We start from the raw sequence: 22,203 nt of genomic DNA, 5'->3' as shown, positions 1-22,203 counted from the left end.
CAAAATTCTGAACATTACCTTTTTCATTGTGGGCCAAGGGAAAGTATATTGTGTTATAAGCCTGTTTTTTCCCTGCATACATGTTATTCACAGTGTTTAGTAAAACTAACGTTTCTGCTAAGAACTTTTGTAATGAAGATTATTCTACATATTAAAATTTTCAATTAAATTGGTTGAACAGTGAGAAAATATAGAGAATGCTGTATTTAATCTCTTAAAATTCTGCATGGCTATACATATTACCCCATTTATTTACCTTTTTGAAATATATAATGATGTATTTATTTTCAGGATTACAGCTCTACTTTACTCAAAATGCAGTTGTCTGGACCAAAATATCTGCTTTTTATGTTCTGTGGTATGGCAGATTACTATTGCATTGAAGCTTTTATTCATAAGATATGTACTACACAAGGATGTTAGAAACAGCTTTGCAATAAAGGAAGCTCTGTGGTGGAAGCCAAGGGGCAGTAGTGGATAAACTGTGCAAAAGGCTGCTTGTTTGGAAATCAAATTTAATTTAAAAGAGCTTTCAATCACTAGTTAATATAACTGCTTTAAATTTACAGACAGTGGGAGTAGCTCACCGTTACCCAAGTATGCTTCATCTCCCAAACCAAACAACAGCTACATGTTCAAACGGGAGCCCCCAGAGGGATGTGAGCGAGTGAAGGTCTTTGAGGAAATGGCGTAAGTAATGTCTTTTCTGTCAGCTGGGATCTGCAAAGCTGTAAAGCTTTTTACTGAGACCAGTTGATTACAGATTAATCAACTACTCCATCCAGCTGATAATGTGTTCCAAAAGCAAATCATGAAAAGAGAGTTGAATAGGCAAAAGAGATCTTATTGAAGGAGAATTAGAGTCTGTGTGCTGGAAATATGCTAATACAAAGAAACTTGGAAATTCATCCTTACTACCTAAAAGATTTATTTTTAATCATTAAGAATTTTCCTTTCAAAAGTTCTATTAATTTAGATGGCTAAAAAGAAAAAGACATTTAGCAGCAAAGTGAATATCCATGTGTGGCTAGCCTTAACGATAGTGATACCACAAGCCAGAGGGAACTCACTAACTCGTCTCCTTCCCTGTAGACACATCTAGCATGTGTATTCATTGAATTTAGACTTTCTGTTCACAGATTTTTTTTTTCTTTTTGAAAGTTCGGTACGTATAAAATAGAAATTAAAGGGAAAAGAGGTTCATGCTGTAAATACCTGGCAGAATAACTCAAAAAAAGAGCGTGTGGCTCTTGGACTCACTCATCCCTTTGTCCCAGTGCAGGTGCCCTAGTGGAGGCTGCTGTACTCTTGTAACGTAGAAGGGGACAGAGACGGGTCTTGCAGGAGTTGATGGCTTAGTTCCCGGGGAAGGGGAGGAGAGGAAGGGCTTGTGGACGCTGTTCTGTTGGGCTGACTCATCAAGAAACTACTGAAACTACTTTTCCTGATCTGTGTTAGTAGAAGTATGTATAGAGATACAGAAAAAGGAGGAAATGCTTAAAACCAAATATATGATTGGGTAATCCCTCTCCCAATGTACTTAACAGAAAAGGTCATTTTAACATCGCATAATCCATGTTTCTAAATGAATGAAAGCAAACTAATCTCTGAAAAATTCTGTTTGCCCAGAGTCCTTTTGAAAATCCTTCTGTTTTAAATGTCACCTCAGTGCTGTGTACATCAGTAGTATGCCAGCTGACTTGTGCTATGGAAGATGTTTACCCCTCTGTGTACACTTAATTCATTCCCTGCCATCCACATTTTAGCTGTTTTAGAGAACTCCAATTAATTCAGAAAGTGCCTAACTTTTTAGTGATTGTAAACCTAATTTTGTTTTATGGTTTTAGGTCTCGCCAGCCTATCGCAGCCCCTCTCTTTTCATGTCCTGACAAAAACAAGGTTAATTTCATCCCAACCGGATCAGCTTTCTGTCCTGTAAAACTTCTAGGCCCTCTCCTACCTGCCTCTGACCTGATGCTCAAGAACTCTCCTAACTCTGGCCAGAGCTCAGCTCTGGCCACCCTGACCGTGGAGCAGCTTTCCTCCCGGGTTTCCTTTACATCTCTTTCTGATGACACCAGCGTGACGGGCTCCACAGAGGCCTCTGTCCAACAGCCATCCCAGCAGCCGCAGCAGCTCCTGCAGGAACTGCAGGGTGAGGAGCACATCTCCGCTCAGAACTACGTGATCATCTAAAGCAGAGGGGGAGCTGGCCTCTACCCTGTGTTCCCTGGATTAGGAACTAGATCTCAGACATCTATCTGCATGGAGTGACAAACTTCCTGACACCACCACCAACAGAATACTTATCAGCATCATAAAGTATCTCTTAACACTGATCTTGGCAGGGACGGAACTCCTATTCAGCAGTTTTTGTGGAAAGCAGTAATGCTTGCAAAAATGTGTGTATCATTCAGCATTTTAAGTGGAGACTATGCATTTCATAGTATGTTTGACAGATTAGTACTGTGTCCTGTGTTTTGTTCCAAACTCTTCAGTATAAATAAGCTCTATATCAGAAAGTTGCCTGTCTAAATAGAAAATGTCTTGCTGTGTTTTGTCCTATGGAAAAATACTGTACTTCAGAATTATGTTTACAATTGATCCAGGTGTTTGTTTCTAACTTCTGTAATACATACAATGCAAAAAAATAAATAAATAAATGGCCACAACAGTTGCACAGTGCCCACCCTATGGCCTAGCTTCAGGTACTTCAGTTGAAGTCTAAACTCAGGTAACTTGGAATGTATATCATATTGGGATATTAACTATTTCACAGCTAAAAAGCTAAAGAGGGAACATCACTCTTTTGCCTTTTCTTATTTTATGCATTTCCCTTTCCTCATTACATTCCACGTTCTTAGAATAAGAAGTGCATTCAACCCTAGGAGAACAGAAATCCTGGACATGGGTGAACATGAGGAGAACCAGCAAATCTGTGGTGTCTGACATCACTTTTGTCATGTGGTTACACGTAAAACAACTGTTGCATTCACTGTTTCAACATGTGTAAATGTGGCTTTTTTTTTTTTTACAAGTTCAGGTGTTGCTCGGTTAATGACTGATACAATGTTGCAAATAAAATGTCCAGTACTAGGCTGTACAAAAACATTCCACCTTGTGTGTGTGGAATTTAAAGACAAGAATGTCTAGGTCTAATTTCAGGACCAGTGCAGTTTCACAGGAGGATGGCTGAGGTTTTTTGTTTATATTGGCCATCAGGGTCATGAAATGCTACTGTTCTATCAAAAGGCATATTAATGTTTAGTTTCTCTTTTGGAAATTGTTTAATTTGCAGGTTAAGAAATGACACACTTTTGCTTATTGTTTTCCTCAAGCAGTTCAGGTGCATGAGTTGCATTCACACAGAGAGAGCATATGTGAGTCTCAGAATTCAACATAAGTAAGCAGGTTATGTGGTGACTTACAAATGCAGTAGTTTGAAGCTGTCTCTACTCAAGCCTCTCATAATAATACCATTAACAGTTCTGTTCACATTTTGGATGCACGAAGTAGAGCATAAACCCCAGTAAAGAGCCCTGAACTTGCAGACTCAACCTAACTTCTCTAAGTGTGAAGAGAGCCCTAGATATTCCTGATTGGTCAGTGGAAGAGCCCAACTTCAGACATTGTTTTCTGCAGCACAAAGAGAGTATTCAAAAGCAAAGGGAAGTTTCTTTATTTTTATTCCATTGCTTTCAGTTCAATAAAACTGTTTCATCTGCATCTGAAGTGTATGGCACAGTTTTCTTAAGAATTAGGGGAACAAGGTGCTTACAGTTACAGGAACGTTTCAGTTCCTTTCAGTCATTCCTGGGTTTTTCTTTGTTTTATTTTCTAAGGAGGTTGAAGAAGGAAGAGTTGATAAAGAAGAAAGCAACACCATTGATTTTCTTTTTTTTAAAACAAATGATATATATATGTGTGTATATGTTTGTGTGTGTATGTGTTCTGTGTATTATTTTGTCATGATCCCAATTATCTTCTTTCCACCAAAGTTTGCAGTAATATTCTCTCCTGAAGGTGCATTCTGGCTCCTTTAAATTAGTCAGTGTTATATTGTAGGAGACTGTCATGGGAAAGGACTCAGTTTACTTTCGCCATTTTCACAGGGGAACGTTTTAAAACAATCTATTCAGCAGAAGAAACCTTTAACCCTAATAATCTCAGGCCTTGATGAAAATACTATATTTTGTAGATTATGGTTAAAGGGAGAAAATATTAGTTCTGTAAGATAAATATGAGCTCCATTAACTTCTGATATCTGGTTTAGCATTACATAATGTGTTGATCTTATGCTCTGCTTTTGTCCAAATAAGATGCAATAGTATCAATATTAGTTTCTGAACGATGGACTGAATATGCTTTTTTTGGTAATGAAATCTGATGTACGATATTTATAGTGACATGTGCTTTTATTTTCTCATGAGAAAACTAAATATTAATTGTGTTGTACATTTGTTCTTAGCATATATTAAAGTTTTGAACCAAATGTGTTAAAGCTTATGCTTTGCCATGTAAATTTCCCAGAAGTTGTTGAGCTCAAATGTATCCTACATCCAGCTGTAGAAATTTGTCAGAAATTGTTTAAATTTTGTATATAGTTGTACTGTTTAATTCTAGCCACTGCGCTGAACAGTATTCGAGTTACCATACAATATGGCTTTACACAAGGAAATGTGTGGCTTTTGTTTTGTATTTTTTCAGTATAGAAGTTCCTGTGTCTTCTTATTTAAATAAAGTTATTAGTAAAACTGGAATAGTTCGTGTACGTTTTTGGAAAGACTGAGCTTTTTAGCATCTTACCTGACAGGGATGAATTCAGCTCAGGGAGGTGGCAGTATTCAGTACTCACTCAATTCCTGACCTGCATCTCTGGGTTGTAGGTAGTCTGACTGGATCAGATTTCCACAGCCTGGTTTCCTGTTGACATTTAATGTACACACTTTCCATCACAAGGTAAGAAGCTAGATGTCTGAAGTTCCAAGTCTTTGTACTGCTCCCAGCTATGAGCACCTTAAAAAGAGAAAACATTGTCCCCATGTTGTTATTTTATGACTAGGAATTATTTATGAAAATAAGTTGTTGAAGTTCAGTGAAATCACCACAAGGGAAGTTGCAGCAAAATTAAAAAATTTTTCACTCTTTTTATATATGTTTTCAGGATAATAGGGAGAAAAGCTTTATGGAACAAAGGAGTGTTGATGTTCTTCCCAGTTACCCAAATAGGGTCATCATAGGCCACGTGCTGGCTTGAAAGCAGCAACAAACCACTTTGAGAAATAATTTACCAGCAGAGTATTCTTCATTTCTGAAGCACATCTCACTAAAGAGATTGATAAGATTTGACTTTTAAAGTGAACTTAAAAATAACGACTTAGTAGCTGTGTTTCAGGCCTTAAAAAAATAAATATAACTTTTTAATAGTGAGCTTGATCTTCTTCAGGACAATATATGATTTAGGCAGGAAATTATCTACCTTATACAAGTTAAAAACTCCATTGCAAATGAACATGAAGGAAAACTGGAATCCTCAGCCCCATCTCTGCTTGACTTGATCAGATAATAAGCTTAATATTAAATGGCCCTGAGAAACAAGTCAGTATTTGCAAAATCAAACCTAAGGAACAAGGAAGGGGAAATCAGTTGTAAGAATTTACATGTTTAACCCTATGTTAGCTAGAAATAATCACTTAAAGTTTATTCACGAATATCGCAAAATAAATATTCACCCCCACCCCACAGTGTGAGGTGAGGTCCCTTCTAGCTCTCAAGTTCAGTTATCCCCGACATATTCCCTCCTGCTCTCTATGAGCAGCTTCCATCTTCTACCCCATCTTTGGTACTCGCAAGTCTTTCTTCCCCTGTAAAATCACTCCTTTGGGGACCTCAGGGCTCCGTAGAGCTGCAGGAGCTTCGTGAAGATAGATCCTGTAATTCACACCTTGAGTCAAAAGCTAAATGCCATAGTCTAGTGCCACGGTTCCAGTTGTCTGAAAAGCATCTCCTCTCAGACTTCTTGCCTCATTTCAACTGCAGTGATTAAATGCAACGGAGACACTCTCTTGTCCCCGTCACACCAAATCAGCTCTTCTCCTTTACACTCCTATTCCTCCTATTTCCCAAAAGACAAGGACTGGAATTCTATGTCCTGAAGTTTTCTCCACCTAAATCAGAGTTGCCTTTCTGTCTTCCTATTATCTCACCACTAAATATCAAGCTGCAGAGACATGATGGTGGCAGATTAGACAGCCGTGCCATGTGGATGAAATTTCTTTTGAAATAGGATTCTAATGGCAAGGAAACAAAATAAGTTTGCTGGACTTCCAATAACCTCTATAGCTGTAGACCAGGGATCAACCAACTACAGCCCATGGGCCAAATCCACCCCAATGCCTATTTTTATAAATGTTACTGGAACAAAGCCATGCTCATTTGCTTATGTACTGCCTATGGCTATTTTGCTGTACAATGGCAGAATTAAGTAGTTACCACAGAGACAGTCTGGCCCACAATGCCTACAGTATTTACCATCTGGTCCTTTACCGAAAACATTTTACTGACCTCTGACATAGACTAAAGACTAAACTAGATTAGGTAACTTGTGTCATAAACATAAAGACTAAACTAGATTAGGTAACTTGTGTCATAAATGTGGTGGTTTTAAAAATATGGCCACATGGGCTTCCCTGGTGGCGCAGTGGTTGAGAGTCCACCTGCCGATGCAAGGGACGCAGGTTTGTGCCCCGGTCCAGGAAGATCCCACATGCCGCGGAGCGGCTAGGCCTGTGAGCCATGGCCGCTGAGCCTGCGCTCCACAACGGGAGAGGCCACAACAGTGAGAGGCCCGCGTACTGCAAAAGATATATATATATATATGGCCACAGTCTCTTCAGCAAGTGGTATTGGTAAAGCTAGACAGCCACATGTAAATAAATGAAGTTAGAATATTCCCTCATACCATACACAAAAGTAAACTCAAACTGGCTTAAAAACTTAAAATATAAGACATGACATCATAAACTCCTAGAAGAGAAGGTAAGCAAAACATTCTCTGACATAAGTCATAGCAACGTTTTCTTAGGTCAGTCTCCCAAGGAAATAGAAATAAAAGCAAAAATAAACAAATGGGACTTAAAACTTATAAGCTTTTGCACAGAATAAACAAAACAAAATGGAAAAGACAGCCTACGGAATGGGAGAAAACATTTGCAAACGATGAGACCAACAAACAAGGGCTTAATTTCCAAAATATACAAATGCTCATACAGCTCAAGAACAGAAAAACAAGCAACTCAATCAAAAAATGGGCAGAAGACCTAGACATTTCTCCAAAGAAGACAAACAGATGGCCAGTGGGCATATGAAAAGATACTCGACATCGCTAATTATTAGAGAAATGCAAATCAAAACTACAATGAGGTATCACCTCACACCAGTCAGAATGGCCATCATCAAAAAGTCTACAAATAATAAATGCTGGAGAGGGTGTGGAGAAAAGGGAACCCTCCCACACTGTTGGTGGGAATGTAAATTGGTGCAGCCACTATGGAGAATAGTATGGAGGTTCCTTAAAAAACTAAAAATAGAGCTACCATATGATCCAGCAATCCCACTCCTGGGTATATATCCAGAAAAGACAAAAACTCTAATTTGAAAAGATACATGCATCCCAGTGTTCATAGCAGCACTATTTACAATAGCCAAGACATGAAAGCAACCTAAGTGTCCATCAACGGATGAATGGATAAAGATGTGGTGTGTGTATGTATATATCCATTGTATGTATATGTATCAGCCATTAAAAAGAATGAAATAATGCCATTTGCAGCAACATGGATGGACCTAGAGATTATCATACTAAATGAGGTCAGAGAAAGACAAATATCATAGGATATCATACGTGGAATCTAAAAAAATGATACGAATGAACTTATTTACAAAACAGAAACAGACTCACAGACATAGAAAACAAACTTATGATTACCAAAGGGGAAAGAGGAAGGAGGGATAAATTGGGAGTTTGAGATTAATAGAAACACACATATAGAAAATAGATAAACAACAAGGTCTTACTGTATAGCACAGGGAACTATATTCAATATCTTGTAATAAACTATAACGGAAAAGAATCTGGTATACATATATATATATATCACTTTGCTGTACACCAGAAATTTATACACTGTAAATCAACTATATATATATATATATATATATATATATATATATATATATCTCCACAAATATATCCACAAACTTTTTTTATATTCCTCCCTTTCAGAGGTAGAGATTTATTTTCCTCCCCTTAAGTGTGGGCTGGACTTGCTTTAGAATAGAATACAGAAGTCACTTTTGAGCTTAGGTTATAGAAAGACAGGTTGCTGTCTTGCATGTGCACTCTCCTGGACCACGTGCTATGGGGAAGCTATTTGAGAGGATACTCAGGAAGTCTATGGAGAGACCCACATGGCAAGCCGCAGAGTCCTCCAGCCGCCAGCTAGCAGGGAACTGAGGCCTCCTGCCAGCAACCGTGTGAGTGAGCTTGGAAGCGGCTCCTCCAGTCAAGCCCTGAGATGCCTGCAGCCCCAGCCCACAGGTTGACTGCTGAATCTCACGAGAGGCCTCAAGCCAGACCAGCTAAATCACTCCTGGGTTCCTGACCCTCAGAAACTGTGAGAGAATGTTTTTGTTGCTTTAAAGTGCTAAGTTTGGGGATAATTTGTCACATAGGGCTAGAGAACTGATACAATACAGCAGCTGCCCTCCGTGCCTGTACCTACACACATATACCCATTACTGCCACCAATGTCACCTAGAGCAGGGGTCCCCAACCCCCGGGCCATGGACCGGTACCAGTCTGCGGCCTGTTAGGAGCACAGCAGGAGATGAGCGGTGGGTGAGTGAGCGGAGCTTCATCTGCTCCCCGTCACTTACATTACTGCCTGGATCACTGCCCCCTCATCGCTCGAATTACCACCTGGACCACTCCCCCACCATCCGCCCTGGCTTCTGTGGAAAAATTGTCTTCCATGAAACTGGTCCCTGGTGCCAAAAAGGTTGGAGACCGCTGACCTACAGTCTTACTGTATCATTCTGTCCTCTGGGTCCAGAAAAGGAGGCTTGCCTTTTTGGAATGGACACTTCTTAAATGAAGCCCATTTGGACTAGGTCCAAGACAAAGCTTTCTCATATAAAATTTTGCTATTTGAACAACTCACATGATAGTAAGTCTACTAGATGTGCCTAAAAGTTGTCTAACACTATACCATCTTACCTAAGACAATCCAATGGAGGGAAAAATTAAACCCTTACAGGAAAGGATTCCCCATGGGAAACAATGCAAAAAGAGGGAGGACAGGTGATCAGTTTTAAAAGCTGGAAAAGAAGAAAAAGCAGAATCTCTAAAGAAAATGAGAAATATTTCCATCTCAAATATCTTTTTTTTCCTTTAGTGAACAGGAGGCTGGTGACCCATTGATTCTAACAGCCTATTCCATTCCAGAGGCATTTGCATCTCTCAGGAGAGGAAAATTTTTTCAAAGGTTCCAGATCAGTTGGGTGATGACCCCTCTCATTCAAAAAAGCCATTTTCTTAAAGATGACTAAGAATTTGAATAATTAGATCATTTTCCCTCCAAAAGATTTTCTGATAATAAGAAATGGGTCCCCTTTCACACTACAGATTCTACTCAAGTTTTGGCATCAGTTTTAAGCAGGACTTTGATGACATCCCTTGAGCCAGATCTGGGTGTGGGCCTGCAGGCAATGGATGTTATTTCAAACCACTGTCGGGAAGCAGACTGGATAAAAGGTGGTTGGAGGGCTCCACAAGGACCTGCCAGACGGAGAGAAGGGTTCATGTGGGAAAGGCAAACCATTTCTCAGGTTTTCTATTCCACTTTGTAAAGGAAAAGGGTTATACTCAAGGGATGGAAGTTAACAAAGGCCACTGCTCATGTGTTGCAATCAACGGCCTGCCATTTTTCATATGGACTGAAATCCAGGCAAACAGGGTAATCTTAACTCACTCTCCATTCACCTGCCCGTTTGATTACAGACAAACACCTGGTGTGGTCTCCCTTGCTTCCCTTCCCAATTGACCCCCCATGGAGCTATGTATGAAGAACCTATTTCGTTTTGAACCCCTGACCCTTTCTCCTGATCACTCTGCTAAATTCAGGTCCTGCAGGAAGACAATAAAGAGGTAGGAAGAGGAGGCCAAAGATGGTTACACCTGGGGAACAGGATCTGTGGGTGGGGCAAGGAGAGGGCTGAGGTGAGCTTTCACAATATTCATATGCCCTATTGAAATATTTGATTCTTTTCTTACAATGAGCATGTATTCCTTTAGTAGTGTTTTCTAAAAGAAGACAAGGAAGCAGCATGACCTTCATTTTTGCACAATTGTTGGCAGTCCTCTTCCCTCTGCCTGCAACTACCTTCTTACTATCCATTCATCATTCCTACAGCAGAAAGTGCATATGACTGGACTGCTTCACATACTCCTGATATAAAGACAAGGTGAAATTCAAGGGGAGTGATCAACATGAAAATAAATGTTTAGCCTCACTAATGATCAAAGCAATGCAAATTGAAACAATCTGTTTCCTTTAGCAAAGATTAATAAGAAGGATAATATTCAGTGCTTAAGGGGGCGGCGGGGATACGGTCACCCTCATATATGCCATTGGAAGAATAAATTGGTACAGCTTTCTGAATAAGAACATGGCAGCACTTACACAAACCAGTGTCACCCCGTAGTTTTGTAAAAACACATATATATGTGAGTTGAAAAAAGACATGAAGAAGGTACAAAAATTAATAGCGGTTACGTCTAGGTTGCAGATAATTTGTATTTAACATTTGCATTTCTGTTTTTGTTTTCTTTAGTAGCAACTATTAGCCTTATGACTTGAGAGAAAATACATGTTAATTTCTAAATATTAAGGGAGGGAAAAAAGTATGGAGGAAAGGAAGGAAATGCTAGCAAAAGATTTAGTTTTAACGGAAATGAGCTGCAGATCTCTTAAAATCAAGGTGGATTGAGAGAAGGTTTGGTACAGTGAATTTTGCCCCAGCAGGAGAATCCGAAAATGACATAGAGTTTCAGATGTTTTCCTCTTAGAAAAAAATGGCCTCAACAGCTTCATACTCGGGTAAAGAAGATTAAATGATTTAAGCCTGGGTATAAATTGGGAGTTTGGGATTAACATATACACACTACTGTATACAAAATAGAGAATCAACAAGGACCTACTGTATAGCACAGGGAACTACACTCAATATACTGTAATAACCTAAATGGGAAAAGAAATTGAAAAAGATTTTATATATATATATATATATATATATATATATATATAAAACTGAATCACTTTGCTGTACACCTGAAACTAACACAACATTGTAAATCAACTATACTCCAAAATAAAATAAAAATTTTTTAATGATTTAAGCCTGGATTGGAGTTGGAGGTGCATTTGGGAAAGGCTGCAGTTTTAGTTCTGAGGACAGAGCATTCCCTGGAGTGTGGAGCACACTAATAGCCCTCCACTCAGCTGAGATGGATTTGTGAAGTGGGCACCCAGGGGCCCAGCAGTCTGTCCTGTTGTTTACATTTCTTGAACTGCCTCATCTAGAAAACTGAAAAGGACCCCCTGCCCCAAACAAACTATAGAAACCTGAAAATGGCCAAGAGATTGTTCTTGAATGTGATTCCTGTTTCTTAGTACATTCTTTATTGAGGGCTGTTGGTCTAGTTTTACAGATTGCCTAAAGTGGATACATGTGAGATGGACTCTGACCAGGATTTGGATTAGAGGAGATTGGGAATCAAAGCACTAGACAAGCTGCAGTGAAGTCCTTGGCTTGAGAATCACCACTGTAGCAGGACTCGGTCCCTCCTATTTGTCTTTGAATCTGTAGCTGGCATAAGCCAATTGGGTGGAAAGCAATTTGGGACGTTTCCTTATTTCTCCTTTTTGGCAAGTTTCTGCCCCTTATTCACCAAACTGAGTCTCTGAACTTTGCCATCTGTGATTTTGGTCAGCTGGCAGGCCACACCTGGTAGAAAACCATGTCTCTGCCACATCCTGGGACCCAGAGGCAGTGTGGCATAAGGGCATATGGTCCAGGTTTGGCATCACACAAGAGTGAGTGATGACTCTGTGACCCTAAGAGTCTTGGTTTGTAAAATAGAGATAATAATGCTTAATCTGCTTGGGCTGCCATAATAAAAGACCACAGAATAGGTGGATTAAACAACAGAAATTTACTTCTCACAGTTGTGGAGACTGGAAGTCCTGGATCAAGGTCCAGCAGGGTTCATTTTCTAGTAAAGACTCTTTCTGGCTTGCAGATGGCTAGTTTGTCCTCACATGGCCTTTGCTCTGCACCAGTGTCTCTTCCTAGGGTGCTAATCCTATCAGGTCAGGGCCCTGCCCTTCCTCATGATCTCATTTACCTTAATTACCTCCCAAGGCTGAATTTCCAATATAGTCACATTGGGGGGTTTAGGCCTTCAAAATATGAATCTCTGGGGAGACACAATTCAGGGCAAGCAAATACCTACTTCCATTAGGAAAATGCAAATTAGAACCATGAGATACCACTTTATACCTGCTAGGATGGCCATAACCAAAAAGACAAATAATTACAAGTCTTAGTGAGGATGTAGAGAAACTGGAACTCTGATACACTACTGGTGGGAATGTAAAATAACGTAGCCACTTTGGAAAACAGCCTAACAGTTCCTCAAAAGATTAAGCATAGAGTTGCCGTATGACCCAGAAATTCCACTGCTAGGTATATACCCAAGACAATAAAAATATGTCTGCACAAAAACTCGCACACAAGTGTTCACAGTGGCATTATTCATAATAGCCAAAAAGTAGAAACCATTCAAATATTCATCAATTGATGACTGGAAAAATAAATTGTGTCATATCCATACAACTACTAATTCAGCAATAAAAAGGAATGAAGTACTGGTATATGATACAAAATGGATGAACTTTAAAAATATTATGCAAAGTGCAAGTGTCACCAAGCAGAAGCCTATGGGACCTTCCTGGGACAGACTATAAATGATCTGTATTTGCTCTTAAAATATTGTGTCACTTTGGTTAAGTGAAAACTATTGTTTCACAGTGAACTATGATCTTATTTGACCAAACGTTTTGAAAACTTTTTGATATTTTTGACAAACTTCCCAAATATCAAATTCTAATTAAAGTTCGTTTGACCTCCAGCTAACTTTGGGATACTTCAGAGGGCCACGAGGCACCTGAGAGAGAAATATTAAACCAACTAGGATTATTTGGTATGTTAAATTACATGGGAAGCATTATCACACTAGGGATAAACCTAATTGTTAGGTTATACTATATGGATGTCATTAATATAAATGTTCTAGAAATTATAGGAAGTTCCTAAAATTTAAATAAGCCTTGATATAATGTTATCAGTCATAATTCTAGTTATTATCTTAAAATGTATGTCACAGCAACTTGGCTAAGTCCGTTTGTCAACTGCATTGCAATGAGATCTTTAACCATGCCTTCTTATGTCTTTTGTCATTCATAAACAGTTACTGTTTCACTCTGATGTTTTTGAAAAAAGGCTTCGTCATCATGAAGATTCAAAGAAAGGACTTTTTGACAAGTACAGGTTTCTGATAACTTTCAGATAATACTGCTGAAGTAAGTAAAAAATTAAAGAATTGTAATGGAAACCCTGATGGTTTCATAAAACTGTTAACAAAAAGGATTAGTTACATAGGACTGAATGAACTGATAAATGTGGTTATAATTTTATGGTTTTTGTCCAAAATATTATTGGCTTTTAATCTGTTTTCCAGATATAAGGAAACCTTTCCCCTTAAGCTAATTATAATTTTTTTTTGCGGTACGCGGGCCTCTCACTGTCGTGGCTTCTCCCGTTGCAGAGCACAGGCTCCGGACGCGCAGGCTCAGCGGCCATGGCTCACGGGCGCAGCAGCTCCGCGGCATGTGGGATCCTCCCGGACCGGGGCACGAACCCGTGTCCCCTGCATCGGCAGGCGGACTCTCAACCACTGTGCTACCAGGGAAGCCCAGGCTAATTATAATTTATAACAACTTGGTAAATTACATTTTTGTAAGTAAAACTGAAACACTTATCTTTTCCCTCTACCTGATCCTTCCAGAAACTGGAAATTCTTGGGTTTCCAGCAGCCTTATTAGGTGAATGAGAGAGGTCACCTCCTGACAGGTGCAGGAATCTCAAGATATTTGGGGGACTTCAAGAAGAGAGAAATTCACCCAAATCTATAGATAGTGCAGGCACAACCTGACGATAAGCCCATGGTGTGGCCTTCCTGGTCTTGAGAGGCCTCTTAAAAGTTCTATCTGAGGTTCCTTATGAAAAGTTCCAGCAAAACCAATTTAAAAGAGCCTATGTGATCAATTAACCAGACCTACTTTGCAAACAAATTAGTTTTAATTTGGCTATATTTGGTAAAAATGAGGGCAATTTTAGAAAGAAAAAGATTATGTTTCAATGGATATTAAATTCTAGTTTTGTTAATTCAGGTCAATATTTACTGCTTAAGACTCACTTCCCAAGTAGCTTCTTGTTGCTATGTTACATTATTGTAAAGTCTGAGTTATTAGGAGGATATTCTAAGCTTGTTTCTGAAGTCAATCACAGTACTGTATCTTTGGATGAAGATCAGATGCCCCATGACCTGCAACCAGGAGATTATGCATACTGGAAAAGGCATCATTTAAAGAACCCTTATCAAGTATTCTTAAATACCTCATGCACAATGAAACTGAAGGGAGTTAAGTCTTTAATTCATATTTCCAACTTAGGAAAGACCTCTGCATTGTACTGGTCTATAGAAAGGTCTATTGGTCCCAAATAATATCCACACCAGGACAAAAAGAGGATGACAGCAATGGTAGGCAGCTAACCCAAGAATCTAGACCAGGTCTATAAGCCCTATCATACTAATTTAATTGAACCCTTACCAAAACTTTGTCTCCCTATCAACACTGAAAGTTACTGTTTTACTTCTAACCACATTTTGCCCCCAGTGTTTAAGATGGAAAGAAAATTCTCTAGTGAAGTTGTCACAGAGTATAACTACTCATGACACGTATCACTCCTTGCTTTAGGTCTACTGCTTGAAGCACATGTACAATGTTTTGCATGACAATTCAGTGTAATTGATAAAAATCTATAGCCTACAAAGTGTTTCCTCATCAGCATACCTCTGTGCTTATTTATTTTGTCTGATTATTTTCTCCCAATGTGGATAAGTAGGCAAATTATATACACATACACACACACACACACACACACACACACACACACACACACACAAAGTAGGCCTAGCACCGAGGGACATCATGGACCTAGGACAGGCAGCAACCATCCTGGCAACAAGGGACAATTATTTTGATTATTAATGCTTTCTATCAAAAGTGGGAAATGTGGAGGAAATTTTCACATATTGAGGTCTGGGAAAGTAATTCTGGCTTATACATGACTTAAACTGAACTTTAGGCTAACCAAAACAGCCCGTTTGTGGCCTACAAAACATACATTGTACATCTGCTTTAACCACTGAAGAAAAGATTACTTTTTTAAAAAATGGAATAACTGTGGTTCAGGCATCCAAAATAGAGCTGGATGGCCATTATGGACGTGGTTTCAGACTATTTTACTATATTACTGAGAACTTCAGTTTTCTAAACAGTATCAGACTCAAGGACACCACCAGGTGTTCTCAAAACAATATCTGCTAGCACCTGCCAAGTGCAACCTTACGGTCTCAAGGTCTCCTCTCGTAACTGTGAAACCTTTCTCTTACTTCAGGAATAGTAGTGGCAAACAGGCAGCTCATGCTATAGCCTCCCAGCTAGGCCCTAGATTCTTTAGCCAGAATAGTATTAGATAATAAAATTGCTTTATATTATATTTTGGCAAAAAAGGAGACATATGTGTATTGACCAGTAGCTCCTGTTATGTATAATTTGTATCTCTGGACTGGACAGCTGCATGTAAATCAATGAAATTAGAACACTCCCTCATAGCATACACAAAAATAAATTCAAAATGGCTTGAAGACTTAAATATAAGATGTGACACCATAAAACTCCTAGAAGAGAACACAGGCAAAACATTCTCTGACATAAATCGTAGCAATATTTTCTTAGGTCAGGCTCCCAAGGCAAGAGAAATAAAGGCAAAAATAAACAAATGGGACTTAATCAAACTTATAAGCTTTTGCACAGCAAAGGAAACCATAAACAAAATAAAAAGACAAGCTAGGGAATGGGAGAAAATATTTGCAAATGATGCGACCAACGAGCGCTTAATTTCCAAAATATACATTCATACAACGCAATAACAAAAAGCAACCCAATCAAAAAATGGGCAGAAGAGTTAGACATTTCTCTAAAGAAGACATACAGATGGCCAAGAGGCACATCAAAAGATGCTCAACATCACTAATTATTTGAGAAATGTAAATCAAAACTACAATGAGGTATCACCTCACACCAGTCAGTATGGCTGTCACCAAAAAGTCTACAAATAATAAATGCTGGAGAGGGTGTGGAGAAAAGGGAACCCTCCTACACTGTTGGTGGGAATGTAAATTAGTCAGCCACTATGGAGAACAGTATGGAGGTTCCTTAAAAAAACTAAAAATAGAGCTACCATATGATACAGCAATCCCACTCCTGGGCATATATCCAGAAAAGACAAAAAGTCTAATTCCAAACAATACATGCATCCTAATGTTCATAGTAGCACTATTTACAATAGTCGAGACATGGAAGCAACTTAAGTGTCCATCAACAGATGAATGGATGAAGAAGATGTGGTATATATGTACAATGGAATACTACTCAGCCATAAAAAAGAATGAAATAATGCTATGTGAAGCAACATGGATGGACCTAGAAATTATCATAGTAAGTGAAGTAAGTCAGACAGAGAAAGACAAATATCATATGATATCACTTATATGTGGGATCTAAAACATGATACAAGTGAGCTTACAAAACAGAAACAGACTCAAAGGCATAGAAAACAAACTATGGTTACCAAAGGGGAAAGAGGGAGAGAAGATATAAATTAGGAGTTTGGGATTAGCAGATACAAACTGCTATATATAAAATAGATAAACAACAAGGTCCTACTGTATAGTACAGGGAACTATATTCAATATCTTATAATAAACTATAATGGAAAAGAATATGAAAAAGAATATATATGTGTGTATACATATATACATATATATATATGTATGTATATATATTATATATGTATAACTGAATCACTTTGCTATATACCAGAAACTAACACAACTATAAATTAGTATAATTTAATACAACTGTAAATTAACTATACTTCAATTAAAAAGAAAACCTGGAAAAGTTGAAACGCAAATATGGAATAATTCAAAAGGCTACTTGTTTACTGGATGTAAGTAAAGAGGATCCACTCCAAAACTTATTTTCCTGGTTGCCATCTAAAATAGGAGGACTATTTTCGGGAATACTACAAGGTGCATTTTAATCATTATCCTCATTGTAATATGTCTACTAATTTTCCAACCTTTGTACAGGTATTATGACAAAGCAATCAAAGAGAGAGGTAATGTTTTCATAATATGAAATGCTGATGCTAAGTTTGGAACTGGGGAGTATATCCAACTCTCTGTCCATTCCCCAGATTGGGGCAGGACCATGCCCCATTTCAGCAGGAAGTATTCAGAGTCCCATTCCCTCAAAGATTTGGGGAAAGTTGAAACAGAGTAGGGGCTAAAACCAAGTCCTCCTAAAAGTGAGTTTCTCCGCCGAGTTAATGATTAACTTCTCTAACCAAAACTTTATTCCCTTTCTTGTCCTGCACCGGTTCCCCTTCAAGTTTGAGGAATATCAAACAAAAGAAGGGATTGTAATCAAGTAGAACGCTATGGGGCCTTCGCTGGACAGACCCCTCCATATCCTCCATCTACCTCTTGTTTATAGAAAAACTTTAACCTCCTAGGCTTTCCCCGAGTTCCAAAGAACAAATTTAATTAGAGATGCAAGGAAATGCAGAAACAAAGGAAAACAGTCAAGCAAGACAAAATAATAATAGTTTAGCCATTAAATAAAGTCAAGGACCTTTAGCTCCCCCTCAAGGGCTACAGATAATATTCTGAGACATATCCTTGAGCTGTTTTGCAGCTACTGAAACCCCCACCAGGTGGAAGAAGTTAACTGAAGGCTGACCACAAACAGGTAGGCCCCAGACTGATTAGAACCAGGAGGTTGACGATGGATGTTGACTCCTGATTACCTCACCACCAACCAGTTGACTCCTGATTACCTCACCACCAACCACCACCCTGCTTTATAAACCGTTCCCTGAAAGCCATCAGGGAGTTCGGGCCTTTTCCTTTGGAAGTTAGCTTCTGGTACTACTTGCTTGGTGCTCTGCAATAAACGCTGCACTTTCTTTCACCGCAAACCAGTGCCAATAGATTGGCTTTGCTGCACGTGGGCGAGTCAACCCAAGTTGGCCTGAGTAACGAAAGAAGCCAGTTACAAAAGTCTACATTATCCCATTCTGTCCATTATAGGTAAATTCATAGACATAGAAAGCAGATTAGTGGTTGCCAGGGTCTGGGATAGGGTGGAATAGGGAGTCACTGATAACAGGTTACAGAGTTTCCTTTGGGGGTAATAAAACATGCTCTGGAATTAGATAACGGTGATGGTTGCATAACCTTGTGAGTATACTAGAAAGCACTGAATCATACACTTTAAAAGGGTGAATTCTATGGTACGTGAATTGTAACTCAATTAAAAAAATTTTTTTAAATGCACACACACACACACCAGAAAAAAAAATCCTACCACGTACGATAGTTAAGAGATGAGTGGGCTTATGTGCGCATGGCACAGCGCCCAGCATAGAGTTCCTCATGGATAACAGCTGTTTTCATTTTCCACAATCTATGTAGGGTCAGAAAGACTGAAGGTAGGATAGCCATAAACATGGTTACATTAGCCTAACGTCTCTGCCTCTGATGTCCTCAGGAACATTCACTGCAGGGCCCTACCTCCTTCTCTGCCGTCCACTGCCTGGCGTTTGCACCGTTCCTCGCTCTCAGCTGGGCAGTCTGTCCGGCTCCCACCACCCAGGCTACTCAGGCAAGAGGCCCAGGAGTGCGCCTCCGACCCTGTCCTCCCTCTACAAGCAGCCCGGCTCTGCTCACCCCGCCCACCCCCGGAAACCAGGCCAGGAGACCAGGACACTTCCGGCTTCACCCTGGACCCACCCCTCTCTCCTCTCCAGGTGCTTCATCTTTAACCAAAGACCTGGTTTCTAGGGCAGAAAAACCTGCTTGGCCCTGGGCTGCTCTCACCACAGGCTCCCCATTGAAACCCAAGATAAAGAGGCAAGGGCTCCCCCAGGGCTGGTTCTGAGGGCAGCTAACAGATGGGTGGCAGACTGCAGGTAGCAAGAGCTCAGGCTAGTATGTTGTCAGGATTTGTTCTCTCCTGCCAGCTTCTTCCTTCAAGCTGGAGCCGAAGTCACAGCTCACCCAGGATGGCAGCTCCTACTGGCAGGATAAAAATAGCCCTCAGTTTGACTACTGGGCCCACCCCACGTGTGGCCAATTCAGCCATTAAGGGCAAGGAGAGAGGAAACAGGACAGAATGGCTGTGACTTCCCTGCCGGGAAAAGTAGTCCAAGGAGCCTCCCGCTTGCTGACACACGAACGATGCGGGATTTCAGGGCTCATAGGAAGTTCCAATCACATCGGTGCCCTCAGCATCAGCATGAAACCTCTGATGACTGGCATGAATGTTTCTGACTTTTATTGTTCATCGACCCCTTTGAGGATTTATGGGAGCTCTAGACCATTTCCTCAGGAAAAAAAATCCACAGAGGGGCATTTTCACAAAAAATTACATATGATCTCAGAGGATGTACAAAACTCTTGATGCTAAGAGGTCCATAAATCCCTGGGCCAGAATAGACTCTATAGTAAGGCAGAAAGAATTTAGAACCCAGCCATCAGAAATAGCAATGAGGTGCTGGAAAAGGATGGAAGCAAGGATGTTATCTGTCCAGCACTGCATCCTAAGAATGCCTTCTGTCTGTGCTGGGGACAGGGGCACCGTGGGGGATGCTCTAAGTGTGAGACAGACCCTTGGGCACCCACAGTTCAGGGCCAGAAACAGCAAGGAGACACCTCGGATCAAAATCAATAAAAGAGCTCCCTGGGAAGTAGCTGGAGAAGGAAGCCCCAGAGAACTCATATATAATCCAGCCTCTACTGATGAGGCATTTCTAAAATCGATTGCCTCATCCCTCACTGGCAGAGGTGGCCTCTGTCGGGTTTTAGAGGTTTCCTGGGCACTTCCAATCAGCTCTCTGCTGGGCCACATCATGAAATCACCACCCTAATGCCAAAGCCAGCAGTTATCCAACGCTGAGGTTGTTGCTCCCACCGGGGGGTGGGGAGGTAGGTGGGGCAGGGTTCCTAGCAGTGGAAGGACGACATCTCAGTGCCCTTGAACATACTGGAAGTGCCACCAGAGTGTCAGGCCATTGGGCCAGCGGGGAAAGGAAGAGATTTGATAGAGAGCCTGAGGGGCCCCGGAATTCCATTGAGAATAATCATGTTCTTCTCCAGGAGGACACAATGACTGTGGCTCCTCTTGAGAACTCTAGAGCCAGCATTTGGGCCTGTTGAGAGCAACAGAGTCCTCAGGTCAGCCTCTACCAATTAATTATCAGAAGGCAAAGATCCTATTTTCTAAGAGGTTCGTCAGTTGATCAAAGAAGTCTAACTGAGAGCACTGGAGTAGCCCGGGCTGTCTCCAGGGTCTGGCCACCACCTGCCCTCTCCCCTGCTCCACCCCCTGTCTGGTCTATACCTCTCTGCTGCTGCTGGCTTGGTGTTTCTGGCTTCAAGCCTCCCATTGCTTTAGAGTAACTGTGCATTGCTTCTGTTAATTTTGGTATCTACAGATTTGTCCAGCTTCAGAACCCAAACTCGAATGACTGCCCTATATTACTGTGCTAGATTCTATCTCCAAAGGGTATATTTAATGACTGGTCTAAAACCTCAGCTCTCAGTTTCTAGCAAACACCTTGAAGTAAAAGAAGGCTTGGCCCAGGAGTCAGGCAATGTGGGCTCTAGTCTTGGTTTTCCACTTAACTTATAGGTTTTTTATGTCCCCTGGGTCCCTCAGTCTCATTACCTGGATATGAGCGGATTGGATACAAAGAGCTCTGTGATCCCTTTTGACTTTCCTGAAGTCAGCTATAGGTCAGCTGCAAGGTAGGGATCCTCCATGGGCCACTGAGAGCACCAAGCCTTCCAGCCCCAGTGCTGGGAATGACCTCAAAAGGGATCCCAGTGGGGTTCCTGGAAAACATTCCAGTTCTTTTAACACAGCTCACTCCATATCCCTCTGGAAAGACTACACAGTGCCTCGTCAAAGTCCTTCCAGTGGAAACTAGCGTGGATCGCTATTGCATTCTCCTTCCCAAGGTCCATTCCCTCTTCCTCTAGTAATGGCACCCTAGCTTTCCCTTAAGGAACTATCTTCTCTCTATTCCCAGTCCTTGAGGGTTGAGCTCCAGGGATAGGCTCATGAAAAGCTGGGCAAATAGCCTATTTTTCACCCCAGTGGTTGACTGATGATTGGACCAAGGACAAAAGGCAGACTCAAATCAAGACTTTGGCTGGAGATGCTGGTGGCCTTTTGGCCTCCTTATGAGAAGAGTCTGTTGGAATGAAGCAACACAGAGGGAATCAGAGCTGGGAGCTGAAGAGGGGATAATTGTTGAGAACATCATCTGAGCCCCTAGATCCAGCCATGCATGAAAGCCTACACCTGCACTTTTTAGTTACCTGAGCGAATAAATCCACCCCCACTTTTTGTTGTTGTTGTTTAAATGAGTTTGAGTTGAATTAGGTGTCAGTAATGTGTTCTTTGAACTTTCTGCTTTTCTCATTCATGCATGCCCCTCTGTCAATGTTGCCAAATCCTAGCCAATTTTTTTTTTTTTTTTTTTTTGCGGCACGCGGGGCTCTCACTGTTGTGGCCTCTCCTGTTGCAGAGCACAGGCTCCGGATGCGCAGGCTCAGCGGCCCTGGCTCACGGGCCCAGCCGCTCCACGGCATGTGGGATCTTC

At 40.6% G+C, this 22,203-nt stretch overlaps 1 protein-coding gene across 1 annotated transcript in view; it reads left to right on the top strand.

Annotated features, from left to right (window-relative positions):
• GLCCI1 (glucocorticoid induced 1) overlaps positions 1-4,754 on the top strand; it is a 120,527-nt gene extending 115,773 nt beyond the window's left edge. The window contains exons 7-8 of the mRNA XM_060020466.1: positions 570-690; positions 1,848-4,754. Coding sequence (XP_059876449.1) covers positions 570-690; positions 1,848-2,196 — 470 coding nt within the window. The 3' untranslated portion in view covers positions 2,197-4,754. The remainder of the gene's footprint in view (positions 1-569; positions 691-1,847) is intronic.
• Positions 4,755-22,203: the final 17,449 nt, after the last annotated feature.

The sequence above is a fragment of the Delphinus delphis genome, chromosome 9 (genome assembly GCF_949987515.2).
Source record: "Delphinus delphis chromosome 9, mDelDel1.2, whole genome shotgun sequence".
Classification (NCBI taxonomy): domain Eukaryota; kingdom Metazoa; phylum Chordata; class Mammalia; order Artiodactyla; family Delphinidae; genus Delphinus; species Delphinus delphis.
Note: the sequence above shows the minus strand (reverse complement) of the source record. Positions and strands in the feature narration are given on the sequence as shown.